Source organism: Rutilus rutilus (assembly GCF_951802725.1).
Source record: "Rutilus rutilus genome assembly, chromosome: 23".
NCBI classification, from domain to species: Eukaryota; Metazoa; Chordata; class Actinopteri; order Cypriniformes; family Leuciscidae; genus Rutilus; species Rutilus rutilus.
Window position 1 is genome coordinate 14,915,837 of NC_140233.1, and position 18,811 is coordinate 14,934,647.

At 37.4% G+C, this 18,811-nt stretch overlaps 1 protein-coding gene across 1 annotated transcript in view; it reads right to left on the reverse strand.

The window, feature by feature from the left end:
* Window positions 1-1,474: 1,474 nt before the first annotated feature.
* The window catches only part of LOC311282904 (carbohydrate sulfotransferase 8), a 60,644-nt gene continuing 43,307 nt past the window's right edge, over window positions 1,475-18,811 (reverse strand). The window contains exons 3-4 of the mRNA XM_084397000.1: window positions 9,511-9,551; window positions 1,475-7,689 (exon numbers count right to left, since the gene is read on the reverse strand). Coding sequence (XP_084253126.1) covers window positions 6,610-7,689; window positions 9,511-9,551 — 1,121 coding nt within the window. The 3' untranslated portion in view covers window positions 1,475-6,609. The remainder of the gene's footprint in view (window positions 7,690-9,510; window positions 9,552-18,811) is intronic.

Here is an 18,811-nt window from a genome sequence, read left to right on the forward strand (position 1 = left end):
GTTGCCTCGAGCGCGTGCACTTCATTTCCTTAATTTACAGAGAGATGAGGGGAGTAATGGTTATCCTAATCATGTGCATCACGCCAACAAACTATGAGTTACATTACTAACCCTGGTCTTACAGTTGAGCTTGAGACAAATAAAACAGCCCGAAGAAAGAAAAACAAAAGCGCCCTATATCAATATAGCATCTAAAGCTAAATCTAAAACTTTCTCAGTTCAAATGAACTAATTTAGTCTCAATGATCCGAACATTAATATTAACGTTGTTAATTTATAACCACTAATAGTAGGCTATTTAAATTATAGTGTTACATTTAAACGATATTATTTGAATTATGTATACGCTTATGTATTTCTAATACGATGAATTATTTGGAGACAACATTTTGCCAAGCGAGACAATTGCAATACCTGTGCAACATCCATAAACGCATGTATTTCCTTTTGCAAGTCGTTTTCAGATGATGACTGACTGTGTCCCTCATTGAACCACAGCGCCATCTGCGGGACATGACAGAATAACATCATTTCAACATCATCACCTTCTCACCTGAAAACAACTTTCAACATTTTTTGATGCTGTTGCATTTTGTCTACTCTTCTTTTGGTAATTAGATTTTCCATAGTCTTTTTGTAATAACTTAATTTCTAAAAGTTAGTTCAGAGCTTATTCGGTTGCCTCCGGGTCCTTCCATTCCAAAACCCAATCATACAGAGAGACACATTTTTTCTCTTTTCAACCCCCCCATACCCTCCTTTTTAAATATGATTTTGGTGCTGAAGAAAGAAAAATGAAGCTTTTCTTTGTTCTGTCTTCCACGTGACAAATGATAGCTGATTTGATGTGCCCTTTGAGTCTGTAGATTGTGAGAGAACAGGATGTCAAAGCCCCAGGCCCTGGGAGATAAGGAGGGGGGTAACGAGGGGGTGGAGCTAAAAAAGCCGCAGTTGCTCCAGGCGGCAGAGGACTTATTGGAGTGGGAGGACAAGATGTAAAGATCAACACCAGTTTTGACTGCTGCTTTTGTTTCCAGTGCTGGGGTAAAGTATAAAATATATAAGGCTTATTATAAAAAATATTTTATCTATCTAACAGTTTCTAAACTGAAGCTCAGGATGCAGGGTAAAGTGTTCAGCAAACATGGACTTAATAAATAATGAACTCATTTGATTTCAAATTATTTCATAACCTACCTGTATATTATTTTCCGCTTCTGCTAATAAAAAATAATCCATGTACAAAACAATCAGCATAGTAACTAGATGAACAATGCAACAATAGGCTGTAACATTATTATGTAATCTTTTGAGGTAACTGAGACTCAAAATGGCGGCAGGTGCGTTTGTATGGCTGCGTCCGAAATAGCATACTCTCTTGAGTAGGTAGGCTACTTATTTTGAATAAGTAATTACTTAATGGCTGCTAAAAAAAAGTATGATTGTGTGTAGTATTCTACACTCGCCATGTTGTCATTATCATGTGACCTACGAGCGTCAGTTACGCCTCACTGCCATTCATAAATCCTCTCCCGTGGCCTCATGGGATAGTAAAGTGTCCATCCTATGCACACCTCCGTCATCCGGGTCAACTTTTCAACCTACTATTTTATTAATACTGTAAACTCAGACTGATGCAAGGAGGAGATCCAGTCAGATGATTAAGTCAAATTTTATTTCTTAACAGCAGACAATCAAATCAATAAATGAAGAGTAAAATTAATTCATAATCAAGATTAAAAGTTTAATAAAAAAAAAAAAAAAAAACATGAATGAACAGTTAAAACCACTTCTAATATTTCTAAGTAAAATATAATTCAAACACTCACAGTATAATAATATTATAACACAATAATATTAAACACAGTATAATATTCTTGCCTAAAGGTAAGTTGTTTGAGAGCTCTCTGTGAAAAGACAGGTTGCCAAGGGAGCAGGGTCTCGTCCAAGTTGAGACTGACCGTTACAGAAGATATTCTCCCTCTTAAGCAGATGCTTATCAGAACAGGGCTAAGTTCCTATTTACTATTACATTGAGCAGACACTAACGACAAATACATATCATTCTTTTGTGGATTCACATCGTGGAGGGGGGCCGTGGCTTACACACATTGTCTGGTACCCCAAAGGTGTCAGAAAGTTGTTAATATTAATACAATACAATACAGGACAATGGCACAACATGTCCCTTCTGCAAGATAACATTCGTTTATCACTTTATTCTAAACACATTCACGAATTTGTGGTTTGTTTGTCTATTGGAAACTTATAGACTCTTGACCTCATCTAAACACCAAGTACAAAAGTTCAACCTAAGTCAATCAGCTACATTTGAGGCATAAAGATTAATAAAAGAAAAGCATTAAAGCTGCAGTCTGTAGTTTTTCCTCTTTGTCGCCATCTCTGTTCGAAAGCTGCAATTGCAGTTATTCGCGGAATTCTCAACTTTACGTGGGTTGTGCCTCGGCACGGCACAGCGCGGATGAATCTAATGTTTTGAGGAGAATGTGCGGCTGTCAGTCACCGCGCCGGTGTGGAAACTGTCATTCGCAATCGCAGATTCTACTTTTTGGAAGTATGACCAACATAAGAATTTTCACCGGAAAATGTCATCTGAACAAGTAAGTAACATCCACTTTTGTTCTGACCAACTAACTAAGGGGAAAAAAGCATTGCAGTAAATCGTATTAAATCTAACCAAACTGTGCAAATTATACTTTGTTCTCACATTGTTAATGTTAACGACATCAGCACTGCGTGACTACATTTCATGTGTATTAGGGCTACCTGTAGTTCAGTTTCCATTTCTGTGCAGTCTAATTTCTAATTGTCATACCAACAAATTAATGTTCCTTAGAACCGGTTCTCTTTGAAATACAAACACACGTATCTGTAATCAGATGCATATTTAAAACTGGAATATAATCTAATTTGTACCTTTCAAAAGCCCTTCCGATGTTTATCCTTGTTTCGCATGGGCCCGGTTGCAGTCTCTTTTTTTCTGTAGCCGATCCGAAGTCCGAAGTCTTTTGCATTTTACAACGGGTGAATCTCCAGTTGTCACCGGTGACTGTCATTTGAACCTTGCTGGATCCGCCATCAAATTGATAAGTTTAATTATATCAAGTGCTGTGAGAAAAGGCTATAAATCTCCACCTCCAACATCCTCACACAATATAGCTTACTAGCCGGGACATCTTCTTTATGTGTACAGATGTGACGTAAAGACGTGGTCGAATTTCCTGCAGAAATCCACCAGTACCACTGGAATTAAAAACATTATTACAAGCTTACCGTTTTGAATCGAGCTAAGGCAAGCAGATAGTTTTGAACACTGGCTGGTTATGTACTTGCTCAAAAATTTCTTTTGGATTATTTTTAACCCAAAAAAGTTACGGACTGCAGCTTTAAACATACATTTCAAATGATAATAATGGTAAACACATCAAAATTATAGTAATGAGAAACATGATTTCCTAAAATGTGATGATTACATTTGATTAAGCGATATTTAAGATCTAAATGATGAAATAAACACAAGTAAAGGATAAAACATAAGTAAATGCGATTTCAGATGCAGACTATAACACGAGGACACGGAGTGATAGAGACGTGAAAGTAGCATCGGTTTCAGTTAAACGGATGAGCGCTCTGACATACAGCATTGCCATGGATAACAAGCAAGGACCCTATTTTAAGGGCGTGTCTCTTAATGAGTAATGGGTGTGTTTTGGGCGTAACGTGCAATAAACCAATCGGAGTCTCATCTCCCTTTCCCTTTAAAAGCCAGTTGTGCTTGTGCCATGGCGGATTCGCTATTTACATGGCGGAATTTGACAGTGGGAAGACTGAACGCTTCTCCAGAGAGGAAACGGATCTGCTCGCGAGCATACCATCTACGGGACCAGCTGGATTCCACCCTATCTTTATGCACACAAAAATAATCTTTTACATTGTAATCCTTTTATTTTTAATATTTGGCATGTTTGTGTGTTGCTGGGCGTCCCTGTGTGTGTAATAAGCAGAGTGTACACGCGTTGCGCACCCGCCTATAAACGCATATTACTAATGCGCCCTTAAAATAACAAAAAAAATCCGTTTCAGTTGATCAATGGCGCAGTCTATTTCAGTTGCCAATAGCAACGCGCCAACAATGCGCCAGAACACACCTCAATTTCATGGGCGCACAGATGGGTGCAAATGCATTTGCTATTTAAACAACGTGGTGCAGGACTTGAAAATGATAACTGCGTCGGGCTGAAACTAGCAAAAAACACGTGTGTCGCGCCTCGCGCCCCATAAAGGAACATTAAACCACCAGATGGCGCTATCGACCAATACCCCGTAGTAATGGGCTACATTACTTCCACATCCACCTTAATTTTAAAGTCGGCATGAAAGTGAAGCTGCAATAGTAATAGAGGAACTTGAATAATGGGTGTTCAGATTCTGCTGAGCTTCCAGTCCATCCCTTACACTAGGAGCCTATAAATAACTGTTATTTTACATGACGTCGTTACAACAGTAAAAAAGGCAATAATGCAGAGATGTCATCAAACTTACATTAAAAGATGGTGCTAACATTTATTGATATAAAGAAAACGTCAATAAATGAGAAATGGGAAAGTAAGGCAAAGGTGTAGCAGGTCATGCTCTAATACATGACATACTGTAGACAAATTGCTCTCAAACATTCACAAAAAAAATGATTTTATCTTATCAGATGTACCAGACCAACAATTTGCAAATGAAATGTTGAAAATGTTTCAGCATGTTGTATTAAGTAAAGTGATACTTAAATCTGGACTAGTGCTAAAACCACTTGCCTGCAACACTTTAATTAATAACATCGTGATAAACTTCAGACGCTCTTCGTACAGTATATTCTATTCTATTCTATTCTATGCAGTCTGAGAAAACATGACACACTGAGCCAAATCACACACAACATTGTGTTAAAGGTATAGTTCACCCAAAAATGAAAATTGTACTCATTTTGTACTTCATGTCATTCCAAACCTGTATGGCTTACCTTCTTCTGTGGAAAGAAAGACTCCAGCTGCTGGTCCAAAATGCAGCAGTTACAGTTAAGAGTTCTTACCAGAACCAGGGATTATGACCATATTAGCCCTGGTTCTGTCAACACTGCATTGGCTCCCTATTAAACATAGCATGCATTTTAAAATCTTGCTAATTACTAACAAAGCACTAAATGGTTTAGCTCCTCAGTACTTAAGCATTATAGTCCTTCACGTCTATTGCGATCTCAAAATTCTGGCAGGTTCATAATACCTAGAATATCAAAATCAACTGCAGGTAGTAGATCATTCTCCTATTTAGCACCCAAACTCTGGAATAGCCTTCCTAGCACCATCTCTTTAACCTGGCATACACATCCCATTTCTATAATTCCCATCCATTAAAGGAATGTTAGGATGCATAAATTAGGTCAACCGCAACCGTGAACACTTCCTATAACACGCGGTGTACTTGTTATATCGTAAGAAGAATGGCATCTACGCTAATATTAGTCTATCCCATAGACTGTAAAAAAAGATGGACGACGCCACTTCACTCTCTTCCATTGGTGAAAAGTGAAGCCGCCAAAGTCCTAATATGGCGCTGACATCTTGCGCAGATTTGGGACCTGATTCTGCGCAGTAGTGAGCGGGGAGTGGAGCCGCGATATCAAGGTCCTGTCCTCACTCCCGCAGAAACTCCCAAAAAAGTTTGTTGGTGCCTTGGTGACTACTTCGTTTAGAGAAACTGTCAATCATGAAGTCACACTCCCGTTTTTATAGCATCAAATAACTAAGACCAAACTTATTTAAAAAAACGAACACTTAAACTTAAATCAGTGTGATTAAAAACTACCTAAAATGACAGAAAACATCTTTGGAAAAAATGTATTTGCAGTGTAATTTGATTGTTTAGTTTCCATCCTGTCCCATTAGACTTCATGGGGAGGGCGGGGTTTATGACCTATACTGGGACCAACTACCTGGGGGCGATCGAGACGCTTTGGCTTCACTTTTCAGCACTTGTGCAGCACACTTGGTCTATCCCGAGGATACCATAGTCAGCCGGATCCCGACTTCAGCTGAACAACAGCCGAAATGGATTATTTTCCTGTTATCACTAATTGTTTCAGCTGCTTTGAAACAATGTGTATTGTATAAAGCGCTACATAAATAAAGGTGACTTGTCTTGAAAACAAAAAAAGATTCTGAAAATTGTCTTTTTCAAACACTGAAAGTCAGTGGAGTCCAGTGTTGTTTTGAACCCCATTAACTTTCATTGCATTTACAAAAACAGCTGAAATATTCTTTCAAATATTTTTTATACTTTTTTTGTTCACACAGGTTTGGAATGTCATAAGGCTGAACTATCCCTTTAACAGGTTTCTTACTGAATAGAATTAAATGGGTTTGGTAAATAACAAGATAAACGCAAGGACCAGCCTGCAGATATAAATATAGAGTGTGATTAATATTTAACATTAACATTTGTTAACAAATAAACAACATTTTAAAGTAATAAAATACCCTCACTAAGACAAAATATGAACATCAGGCCAACAGAAATGTCATCAGGTAACTGTAAAAGGCCTCAGTATAAATCTTTAAAAGGTTTGGAGTAGTTGAACATCAGATAATCCATGTAGTAAAAGTCATATGTCCTTTGTCTCTCTGTCACATTTAGCTGTGCAAAATATCTCCTTGTGATTTCCGAAGTTGTCCTTTCTGCATTAGGGTTCCTGTCTTTAAAACTAGGGAATGTTAAATTGCTAGGAGCACCAATACTTCTCAAAAGGAAATTGGCTTCTTCCTCCAGAGTCTCAAATTTCCCAATGAAGTCATAGTCCAGCAGGCAGGGGCTGCAGAGACGTCCAACGGGCTCCCAGTGGATGTCCATGCCAACCGGCCGATGCACGTCTAACAAATACTGGATGAACTCCTTGAAGGTCACACCCGCCCCTGTGCGTAAGGCATACTGCGTCGCATTGCTGCGGTATCTTGAGATGATGGGCTTCCCAAACACTGGATGGTAGTACGAGTTTGGACTCTCGAACTTGTCCCGAAAAGCAGACACTAGCCTTTCAAAAGGTTCCCTCAGGAACAGGACTTTGGTGTAGGTCTTCAGACGCCGGATGATGCCCTTTTGATTAAATGAGTCTAAACGCTTAAGGTGATTCCCATAATGCACCTCGTCATGTTGGATCTCTCCAGTGGAAGAAGCGAGACCTTGAAGCACCATGAGCACCCTCTTTGAGTTGGAGCAACCCACCTTTGGCACCTCACAGTAGAGGAGTTTGTGCTTGTCTTCCACATAGATACGGGACACATGCATGCGGGTTATAGTCTGCTTAGCGGTTCCGCTTGTGTATTTGGCACAGACCTCCCTCATGAGCCTCAGACGGGAGCTCTGCACCTGAGTCATTCGCTCAGGACTGTCCCTTTTCTGGCCAGGAGGTTCAGCGTTGAGCTGCTGGACAAGTGGGCTGCTCTTGAGGAGGAGTTTACGGTGGCTCTTTTTGACATGGGAAGCAGTGATGTCTCTGGGATTGATTAAAGAAGAACGCTGGACCCCTGGGAAGACTGGAAGTTGGACTGGTTGCACAGGTCTAGGAAAGTTGTCTTCTGTTGGATCAGACTGTCTGTCATTGTCAAGGCAATAATGACACTGTTCCTGAAAGTTAGAGAATAAGAGTACTGTCAGTAACAATAGTTGTGTTTCTTTAAATTATATATATATATATATTTTTTTTTTAAAAGACTGTATTTGGAGATAATATAATATTAATGAAATAAAAGGCCACTTAAGTGCACTTAAAAACTGTTTCTTAACACACTTAAGTACACTTTTAAAATGATACTTAATAACACTTAATGTAAAGTACTTAATTATAATTTTAACTGTAGTGTGTTATTCAATATTACATTTAAAGTTAATATATTTTAAATGTACGAAATTGCAACTTCCTCATTACAGGCATTATGTGGAAATACATGATACAAAAGTTTTAATAGATAAAACATTAAAGTATATATTTGCCATAGATGTTTGTCAGTACAATGAAATTCCATATAGAGATATACTTAAGTCCTACTTCAGGGGCTCAAAAATAAACTCTTAAGGTCAGCTGATTGCATTTAAAACATACAATTTGAACTATAAAACATTTTCATATAATTGCAATTAACATACACAAAACATGACGTAAGTTCACACAAGTATATTCTTTTAAAGTATTAAATACTTCCGTGATAAGTCCTTTTTTTTAAAGTATGCTAATTTTTATTTATTTGTTTGTTTTTGTTTTGTTTTGTTTTTCCACAAGGGCATTTATGTAACAGGGGTTGATTTTTATCAAAACTTTTTTGTTTTGTTATATGACATTCCTATTAAAACTGATTTCAAAAAGATTTTTGTTTTGCCCTTGTCCGAGACCCAGACCTTTAATCTTAAACTATGAAAAGCCATCATAAAGCTGTCACACAGTTGTTTTCCCCAATGTTTATCTGCTTTAATACGTTAATGCGTTAAATAACGTTAATGCTTTAACTCAACTAAATAAGTATGTTATACAAGATTTAACTAATTTTTTTAAGTCAGTTTAATTTAACTTAAAGGGACACTGTGTAGTTTTTTTTTATTATTTTATTAGCTAAAATCAATGTTTTTATTCAGATTTTGAAAGGCTGCACTGCACGGTACTTCATAATGCAGGATTATACTTATGCCGAGCCACAGGAGAAGGAATCCTCAACGCCAAAAAAGCAACAAAAAAAATATATTTAAAAGGAAACGTGACCGTTGAATTAAAAAAATGAGGGTAAATATCGGGATAGCTTTTCCCAGGTGGAAAGAGCTAATGAAGGAGAAAGACTTTGAAAGGGACGCTGAAGTTGCCTGCTTTCTTCTTGACAGGTAAGTCAATGTTACGGTCTAAATTACAAGCTTTTTTTTCATTGCTTGGTTGTGTAATTCATTAATATAGGCAGCATAACAATAGAACATGTATAGTTAAACTCAAAGTGCTACTGGAAGACATGTTGTCATAGCTTTTTGGTACATAACGGCTACTGTAGTTGCAACACGCATTTGAAAAAGCGAGGCGCTAGAGAGCACTATTCGTTTGAATGCAAAATACAATTTCACTGCTAGATGGGAGAAATTCCTACACAGTGTACCTTTAAGTTGAAATGACTTAAACATCCAAGTTGATTGTACTTAAAAATTTAAGGCAGCACTTTAAGTGTAGTGAGAGTATGAAGTGAGAGTGAATAAGTGTATTTTAAGAGAGTACAGTATCAAAAGTTCACATGGCTAAAAGACAAACTACAGGTCATATTTTAAAATTCATGGGCTCAATAAGCATTTACTAGAGAAGGTTGTGGCTTTAAAGTCTTGTCTCTTCAAAGGCAACCACCAAGTGGTGCTAGCGCACAATAATTCCAGCAGCCATATAGCGCATGATGTGAAGCAGGCACTTGTGGACATTCTTACCTTCCTTATGGCGTGCACTTGGGAGAATGTGACCTTTGCACCTGAGGGAAAAGAAAGAGAGGGAACGTTAGGATGACATTTCGGGCTTATCCATTTTCACAATCCACGTACCATGAAAGTGAACTTTTGGGTTCAGGAATTTTCATTGAGCTGCTTGCATTCAAAGTGCAACCAACGAGAAGTTATACTGAAACCGCAGTTATTCCACCCGAATGTGCTGAAATAAAAGAGCATATGGCTCAGTGAAGTGGTGTCCTTGCTTGAGTTTTTTCATAGACGAAGAGAAAGGGCGGACGGACAGAGGGAGGTTGACTCCTGTGGCCGACTGCTAATGTTTATGTGCCATTGCTTGCAGCAGCTCCAGATGGTCTCCCAGCAGCCTGACAAACATCATCTTGACATCAGAGGTTATTGTGTACGAACAGAGGTGTGTGTTGAAAGATATTCAGAAAGATATTCACCATGGGAAAAGTTTGCAGGCGAAGCGTATGGGGAATGAGATTAAAAGAGGCCTTGAGTCATACTGAATCAGACTGCTCTGGCAAAGATGTCTCAATGCTTTGACATTGACCTATGGAAGGGCAGAGACTAGCATCGATTAGATGCCAAAGCCATGACACTTTTCGTTGATAGATTCATTGCAGGCGGTGCCCTAACTTGGGTTTGAGAGCTACAGCAGGTTATTTACAGGCCAGGAGAAGGAGAAGACAGTTTCGCAGGCACGCTTTTACTATACTGTAATCTGTTTACATTAAACCAAAACTGACTCTATTTGCTTTCTTAATGTACGTCTTACTGTGAACGATTCAATGGTGCATATTATTCCAAAGAATAATTGTCCTTGTAATCTTTTATTCAAAATGTAATGTCCGTCTAGCACGTTTACATAGAAAAACGTTTAAAAACTTGTCCATGACACTTCAGGTCTCTACACTGCAACTAAATTGATCACAAATTAGTCACATGACCAAAAAAATAAACTCGTCGATAACCGGTGTTTCCTGCACAAAACAACAATGTCTTATTTGCTGCCAAATTACTCTTATGAACCTGTTCTTTTTTAACGAGTCAGTCAAAAAGATTCACTCACGAGTTAGGCTAGTGGTTTGAATCAGATTCACTAAGATGAATCATTCAGAACTATTATTGAGTTCACCTCTGCCTGAATGAACAGCGAGTGATTTCTCTGTATCGTTAGTCACATTAGTCTGTTTATTTACAACACAATTAAAAATCGATCAGTTCCTGATGGATAAAATCCTGACTTAAATTGTTTAATATTCTGCCTCTTTAGTTTTTGACTGATTCATCAAAAGTATAAAAATGTTAGCAAATGTTAAAAAAATCTGTTTACAAATAAATACATATAGTCATATTTTTCTTCACAAAGTTCTAGGAAACAATACAGTTCATTGCACTGCATAAAACTATGTAATCTGATTTGAAAGGTATTTTGTAATGAGGACACTGTATAGGTTGTGAGTGAGGGTACGAATTTCAAAGAGAATCTGCTAAATATTCATGGTGTTCTCTTTTATTCATAAATTCACAGAATCCTGGTGAGCCTGTTTTATCCTGCACAATTTGTGTCATAATGCATTATTTCACTTAATCTGGCCGCGATGCTGAGTGCGAATGTATACCAGGATGAGGATAAACACATACTGTATACCATTACCAAAACTGTGCTCAATTTGTGTCACAAAATTACGCCATTTCTATAGGAAGGGCCCATTCATGTCTGTAATTGAGACACGTGTTATTCATCTATTTATGCAGTTTAATTTTTTGCCTGACAAAGTTAATTTTCCACACTGCAAGATAAACAAAATATTATCGAAGTTTATATGGTGGATCAACCATGTATAAACCCATGTAAATTATTTAATTTAGTCGTGAATTATTAAATGAACCATATTTCCCAAAATGATGAGGGTCGGGGTAAGTTATAATAATAGTAAGTGATAGTGAGCAATTACCATTTCAAATAATATTAAAAACACTATTACAAAATGTGGAATAATGTTTCACTAAATTCAAATATTCTGAAAATTAAACCATTTCCTGGCTGGTTTATAAAAAGGGAAATAATGAGACATTATTATTTTTTCTCGTTTATGTTAATATTTTTATTTAAAATGTAAATTGTATAAATAATCCCCAATGATTATTTATATGGCATTATTTAATAGACTTATTTAACTTGACTGCATATATGCCAAATTATGCCTTTTTTACAGCGTTGAACACAAAAATGCATTCTGCAAGAACCGGCATTTACTCTTCCTCTGAAACTTTTCGTTCATGACACTTCAGGTCTCTACAATGCAACGGAATTGGTCACAAATTAGTCACATGACCTAAAATATAAACTCGTTTATAACCCGGTGTTTCTACACAAAACAACGTCCTATTTCCGAACAAATGATTTTTATGAACCTATTCTTTCTGTATTGATTCAGTCAAATGTATTGGTAATCCTTAATACTGCATCTGAACTTGCTACAATTTAGAGGTGTTAAAGTTCTATTGTAAAGTTCTAAAAATGAATATCAAGCAGCACAGAATGAAAAGATAAGATGAAAAGATAGTATGCGCTCGCACGGATGCACAGCCTTGTTCGTTGACCCGACTGCATGCAATTCTCTCACGCTCTATGGGTCTGCAAGATCTCTCACTTGAGTGGGAGGAGGTGAGACAGGGAGGAAAGGAGAAGGCAGGAGGGATTGTGTGAAAGATAACAGACGATCCCTGTAAACAGCTAATGTCTTTGCTGTGCGTCTCCCTCCTGCCTGCACCGGCAGATCACTCACTTCTATTAGATCAGAGATGGCCAACCTAAACGACGTGAGGTGAAGCAGAAGAGTGACGCTGCTGCCCGGTAGGAGCTTGCAGTAATGGAGCACTGCAGGCAGCCTCGCTCCCGATGACTTCACAGCTTATGAATAACTCAAATCCCGGGAAGAGAGCAGGAACATGGAGCAAGGGACTCTGACTGGTCCCACCACCGTATGATCTTCTAGAATGCTCTAGTACCCGCCAAGTCCTAACCAATGTTACAATTTTATAAGAGAAGCTGAAAAAGAAACTGTCGAAGGGCATTGTAACACACTACCTGTAATAAACTTGCTTCCATAAAAGGACTTTCTGGAAGTCATTGTCATGGCAGTGTTGGCAAGGAAGAGGAGATAAGGATCTATATGCAGCTACTTTATTAACAAAACAAAGACAATTCATGTAGTGAGAAACGTGATCAATTCACACACGTGGAAAAGACAATACTCAACACTAAACGGAGAGAAATGATGTCAATGAATACACAAGATAATGAGGAACTAAACAAGACACAGGTGATAACGATGAACATGGAAGGGAACAAAGGAAACAGGAAAACAAGAGCCTACAACGTCCAAGATCATATAAAAGCCCAAGAAAATGAAACTGAAACAAAAACTGAGTTGTACTAGAAATGTTTGTCTATTTAGTATAATTTTGCACTTAAAATGTTGTTTACAGTGATTAAAATAAGAAGTTAAGGCCATTGCACACTGAGTCCGAAATTCGCATCCGAAATTTTCGCACGTTAAAAAAAATTCGACCTCACGTTATGTCAATCATGCTTGCACACTGTCTACGAAACTTTCGTCCGTAAAAAAAAAATTCGGATTGGGCTCGATTTTCTGCGTTTTTCGCATCCACAGCCAGTGTTTTGTGAGGTTTTTTGAAAATTCAGAGCCACCGTACAAGCGAACGACAAAATCCAGAATGACGTCTGACAAGTTGATACACTTCGTCTCGCAGCACAAGTACTGTATGAAAAACAAAATGCGGATTACAAAGACACTGAATAAAATATAACCTGTATAAGGCTGTTCTCTGTCTGCCCAGCGCTTCTTCCGGCCGCATGTGTGTGTGTGTGTGTGTGTGTGTCCGTCCATAGACATAGGCCTACTGCCAGTTTCTGTTCAGGATCGATTGGTTCACGGAAATTGGTGGTCTTCTTTTTAATATGTGGCTCCAGTATCGCTAGCAAAGCATCAAACTGTTCCACTGACATTCTGAGGTAAATTTTGAATCGTTTGGTAACTTTGGGATAATTTCGCAACTCCTTGATAAGGAGGTGAAACTCTACTTCCTCTCGGCGCAATCTCAGGATTGGATGGACCCAATATTTCCTCTTTCTTTTTCTCTTTTTAAGAAGAAAGAGGGCAACAAATTCATCCTCACTGCTTGACGAATCCATTTAGTATTTTTTGCGTTTTTTTCCGCAAAGGTTTAATAAATACGCATCGGACTCAGTGTGCAAGGTTTCTGTGCGTGACGAATTTTACTGCTGACGAACACGAAAAAACGCATACGAAAATTTCGGACTCCGTGTGCAATGGCCTTTAGAGTTAAATTGATTAAAATGAATGAATACAACAACTTTTTAAACAAAACTATGACTAATGCAAACAAATTGTAAAAATAGTAATCTGACAGTCTGACAAAATTTAAAAATAATTTATTATTAGTACAATTATTATAGTATTAATGAATATTTAGAATTTTATTATGTGCTTTCGTCATTTTGATAAGTGTTTGATTTTGATTTCAGTCTTAGTTTTATTCATTTTCGTACTTCAACTTATTTGGTTGTTCAGTTAGTTGTTTTTCATCTAATATTTGTAACTTATCTATCCTTGCATCTCAATTTAACTCCTTTTTAGTTAAAAATAACAACTGTGCAAAACACGCCAAGTTTCATAAAATGTAACAGAATTAGTTACTTTTACAGGAGAAGTGCAATAATGTAACATTACTTTTAAAGGTAACATTTCCCAACACTAGCAGGAGATAACCGTCATATGAAATAATATACCCTCTTGTTGGGTTCTTTTATGCCACATGCTATTGATATGGATTAAGATACTCCTTCACTAATGCTTGAGTGCAGTTGTATACGTATAAAGTTATACAACAGACGTCTGAAGATGCAGAGAAGAGCAAAAGCAAGCAGAGTGCCTGTCACATCTAATGCAGGAGCTCTTTGTTTACCGCGGTGCAGCTTTCCACAAAATCAAATCAATATGTCATAAACACGGCGACAGTCTCCGGCACGATGAGATCTTACTGATTTGACAGAAACAGAGAGGCAAGGTTTACACTCGAATAGTTAGTATCTATAACTAAAAAGTCCACAAAATAAAACCCAATAAAATGTCACCATTACTGATATTGCATCATTACATAACATATTTTCTAGCTACAGGTTTAACATTTGGAGGACAGCGAGGTATCATGTGTCGAACCACTGAGACCAATAATGAGGCTAAATTAGGTGGTAAAATACGCAGCTGTCAACATCTTCATTCGCACACTGTGTGAGATGTCGTGACTGACTATAATAATGGTTTCCTGATATTAGTCCTCTTCATTAGACTGAATGCACTGTGAAAAACTCCCATCATTTTCACAACTGATTTGTATGCCTGTCTAACCTTGTTAGATTCCAGCAACAACTAAATCAGATAGACTTAGTCTATTGCCATAAATGATGGTAAATAAGTCAATTGGAGCATTAGAGATGAGTTAAATTCATTTGAAATATAAACTCAACTCGAGGGCATATGGGATGCTCAGTTATAAGCAAAGATGCAGCAAGAAAACAGCTTATATCAGGTATCAAATCAAGATGTTTATGAGAATGAAAAAAGTTAAGATGTATTTGCCAGACAGACAGTGGGCGTATAAGTGTGTATACTGTATGTGTGTTTCTTTCAAATAGCTTTAGAATTTCACCTGGCTTTGGAAGTATTTGTTGCCTGGCTGCAGGAATATGAATTTAAAAGTTAGCAATAACATATAAAAATGATCACCTTTAATGTTGAAGGTTAAATACAAGTTATGCTCTCTATGCCATAGAAAATTGTGTGTTCGTTAATACACTTACAATCAAAATGATTAAAAATACAGAAAAAAAACTGTATTATTGTGAAATATTATTACAATTTAAAATAACTGTTTTCTATTTTAATATATTTTAAAATGTAATTTATTCCTGTGATGTCAAGGATGTATTTTCAGCATCATTACTCCAGTGTTCAGTGTCACATGATCCTTCAGAAATCATTCTAATATGCTGATTTGCTGCTCAAGAAACATTTATTATTATTCTCAATGTTGAAAACATTTTTTTTTTTTATGAAAAATGTGATCATTCTTTTAGGATCCTTTGATTAATAGAAAGTTCAAAGAAATAATCAATAAAATCAGAACTATTTATTTAAAATATAATGTAAAAGTTTCTGTTAATCTAAAGTGTAGTGGATTTCTGTCTGAGAAATCTTCAGGCGAGTGTCTGGAATGGACACATAAAGTTGATCGTTTATCGTTTATTGAATTTTAAAGTGCATAAAGGATCACAACAATGTCTCTCTCTTTCTCTTTCTCTGTCTCTCTCTCTTTCTCTTTCTCTCTCTGAAAGGACTGTGACATCTATACGGGCCGCCCACACATCAATATTTATACCTGGCAGTCACAGGAAGAGTAAACACCTCTGGCTGCCACCGTCAAGAAGGGGACGAATGAATGAACTGTGTGAGAGGGAGGGAAAATGAGCAAATCGCAGCAAGATGGAAGGATTTAGTGAGTGATGGGGTGATAGATTTCGTGATTGATTGGACAGAGGAACGGTTAGATGGCTATAAGGATGGATGACCTGATGGATATGGTTGTTAAGAATGTAGTTTGCAATTTGTGTCTGGCCATTTCCCGCTCAAATCCGGCCCATTTTCAGTAAAGTGTCCTTCTGCCGTCTGATGAACACGTCGCAGACTCTACATCCAATTATAGTCCCATGGCGACACACACTATTGCATGTTTATTTACAAATAGCCTACTTTTTCAATATACGCACTCTTTTCATCAATGCTGTTGTCCTTGACTAACCCAGACATTTAGGAAATGTGTTAAGAGACTCATTTATTGTAAGCTGTTTACTTGTTTACTCCTGTTGTGTACCAGCGGGCCCCATGGTGGCACATCCGTCTGTTGTTAGCTGCGGTGTGTGTGTGTGATATCTGGCTCTCTCCCCTCTCTCTGCATGAGCCTGCACTCTCTCCAGAACTTCATTAGCTTGATTAACATTCATGTCCCACCTTCCTTCACCTCGTGCTGTCAGCTACCGACTTCTTAACTAACTTACACCCCCACTAGACCTGAGCGCTGAGAGTTTGTCTTGACATTGGTGCCGTCTTTCAGCCCACTTCAAGCATGCATCAGACAATAAAGACTAAATATGGCCTTGGTATTAAGATGCGTTTTGGTCGATCGGATCACAAGTGGATGACGCTAAGTACAGGTCTAAACAGGGTCTAAAGCGTTTTGAGCTTGTCAACTTTCGACCACTTCCAGAGGTAGACCGGATTGCTTTCATAATGTAGACGCTCATGTGGTCGAACGTGTTCAAGCCGCTGCAAAAGACGCCTACTCTCCGCCTACTGAGCTAACGCGTAAACATTATGGGAAGCGCAATAGCCAGATGGCTGGGATTTAAACTTTGTTGGCTGAAGACCCAAGTTTGGTTTGAAGATGAAAACGTACCAAGCACAATGTTCTCTCACCATTCCTGATTTCTAACACACACTCACACAGCGTTCGTTGTGATCTTGCATCTGTCGGAGCAGAAACGAAAGCTGCTGCTCTCCGTGTTTTCCCGTCGGCTTTGGTGCGTTCATATGTAAATTGTATTAGCTTATTTTTCAATTATATGGAAAGATCCGAAACATACATTTACCTGCCCATAGACCCTCCCCTCGAAGAAATCAGGACATAAGTGGTTGAAAGTGGACAAAAGAGACGGATTAAAACACCAGGTGTAAACGAGAATGTGTCTCCCTCGTCTACTTGTGATCCGATCGACCAAAACGCAATACCAGGTGTAAACAGGGCCTTACTTGGTCACAAACCAATGCTGTAAAATAAACTTTCTATTCATCAAATCACATTTTCCACAGACATTAAGCAGCTCAACTGTTTTCAACATTGATAATAAAAAGAAATGTTTCTTGAGCAGCAAATCAACATATTAGAATGATTTCTGAAGGATCATGTGACACTGAAGACTGGAGTATTGCTGAAAATTCAGCTTTGTATCACAGGGATAAACTGAAAAGAATGTAAGGAATAACAACATCAATTTAACTAAAACTCTTTTTGAATAATTAATTCAAATTATGTTTAATCGCACTGTATATTATTGCATGCAGTCTGTGAGGACAGCTCAATAATAAGATGAGTTTTCTTGCTATTATTTGACACATGTTTGGTCTGTTCCTCACACTAAGCTATCACATCTATCACATTCTTCAGAAGACTCGAAAAACAGCACACAAGTCGTATGCACCCATACACAAAAGAAATATATTTTCTGGATATGTTTTGGAATATATGCACATATTTGAAATTGGCCCAATAAATATATTTCATACTTATATTTCATATATTTTTGTTATATTTCAGAATATATTTCAATGTATTTTTTTCTGTACGGGTCCCCAAAAGTGTCAAAAATATATGTGGCATATATTCCAAATATATTGAAATATATTCTGAAATATAACAAAAATATATGAAATATAAGTATGAAATATATTTATTGGGCCAATTTCAAATATTTGCATATATTCCAAAACATATCCAGAAAATATATTTCAAATACAATTCTTTTGTGTATGGGCACCACTTCTATGATATGATAAGGTTGAGAGCATCATTGGAGCAACATTTTTAGGTGAGCTATTTCTTAGAAAGCTACAAGGAAGCCAGATAAAAAATAACAAGACCAGATCTAAAACATTCTGAAAACCTCAAAAATATGACACACAAAAAAACTGACTGATAAGGAACTGTGGTTTATGATCCCTTAACAGAAAAATGCATTGTATATTATATGACACTGAATCTATCTCTAACTTAGTGAGAAACACTGTTTCTTCACCTTCAGCCCTTTTCATGACCTTTCCTGACTTTTTGGCCTTTTGTTTCTTCCCATGTTGACTACAGTGAGAAACTCACTCACGGAAATATTTTATTAACCAGGCTGTGCATTATTTATGCTCAAATCTGTTTACAAACAACAGCTGTAGGGTTATAGACCATATCCTTCCACTTATCACTTCTCCTATAAAATACCCAATTTTTATTTCGGTTACACTAATGAGGCCACAAGATATAAAACTGCTTTCCCCTCATTTTCTATTGTATACATTCTCGTGGCGATTTCCTTTTTTGTTATCTGCATCCAGAACACATACAGCTT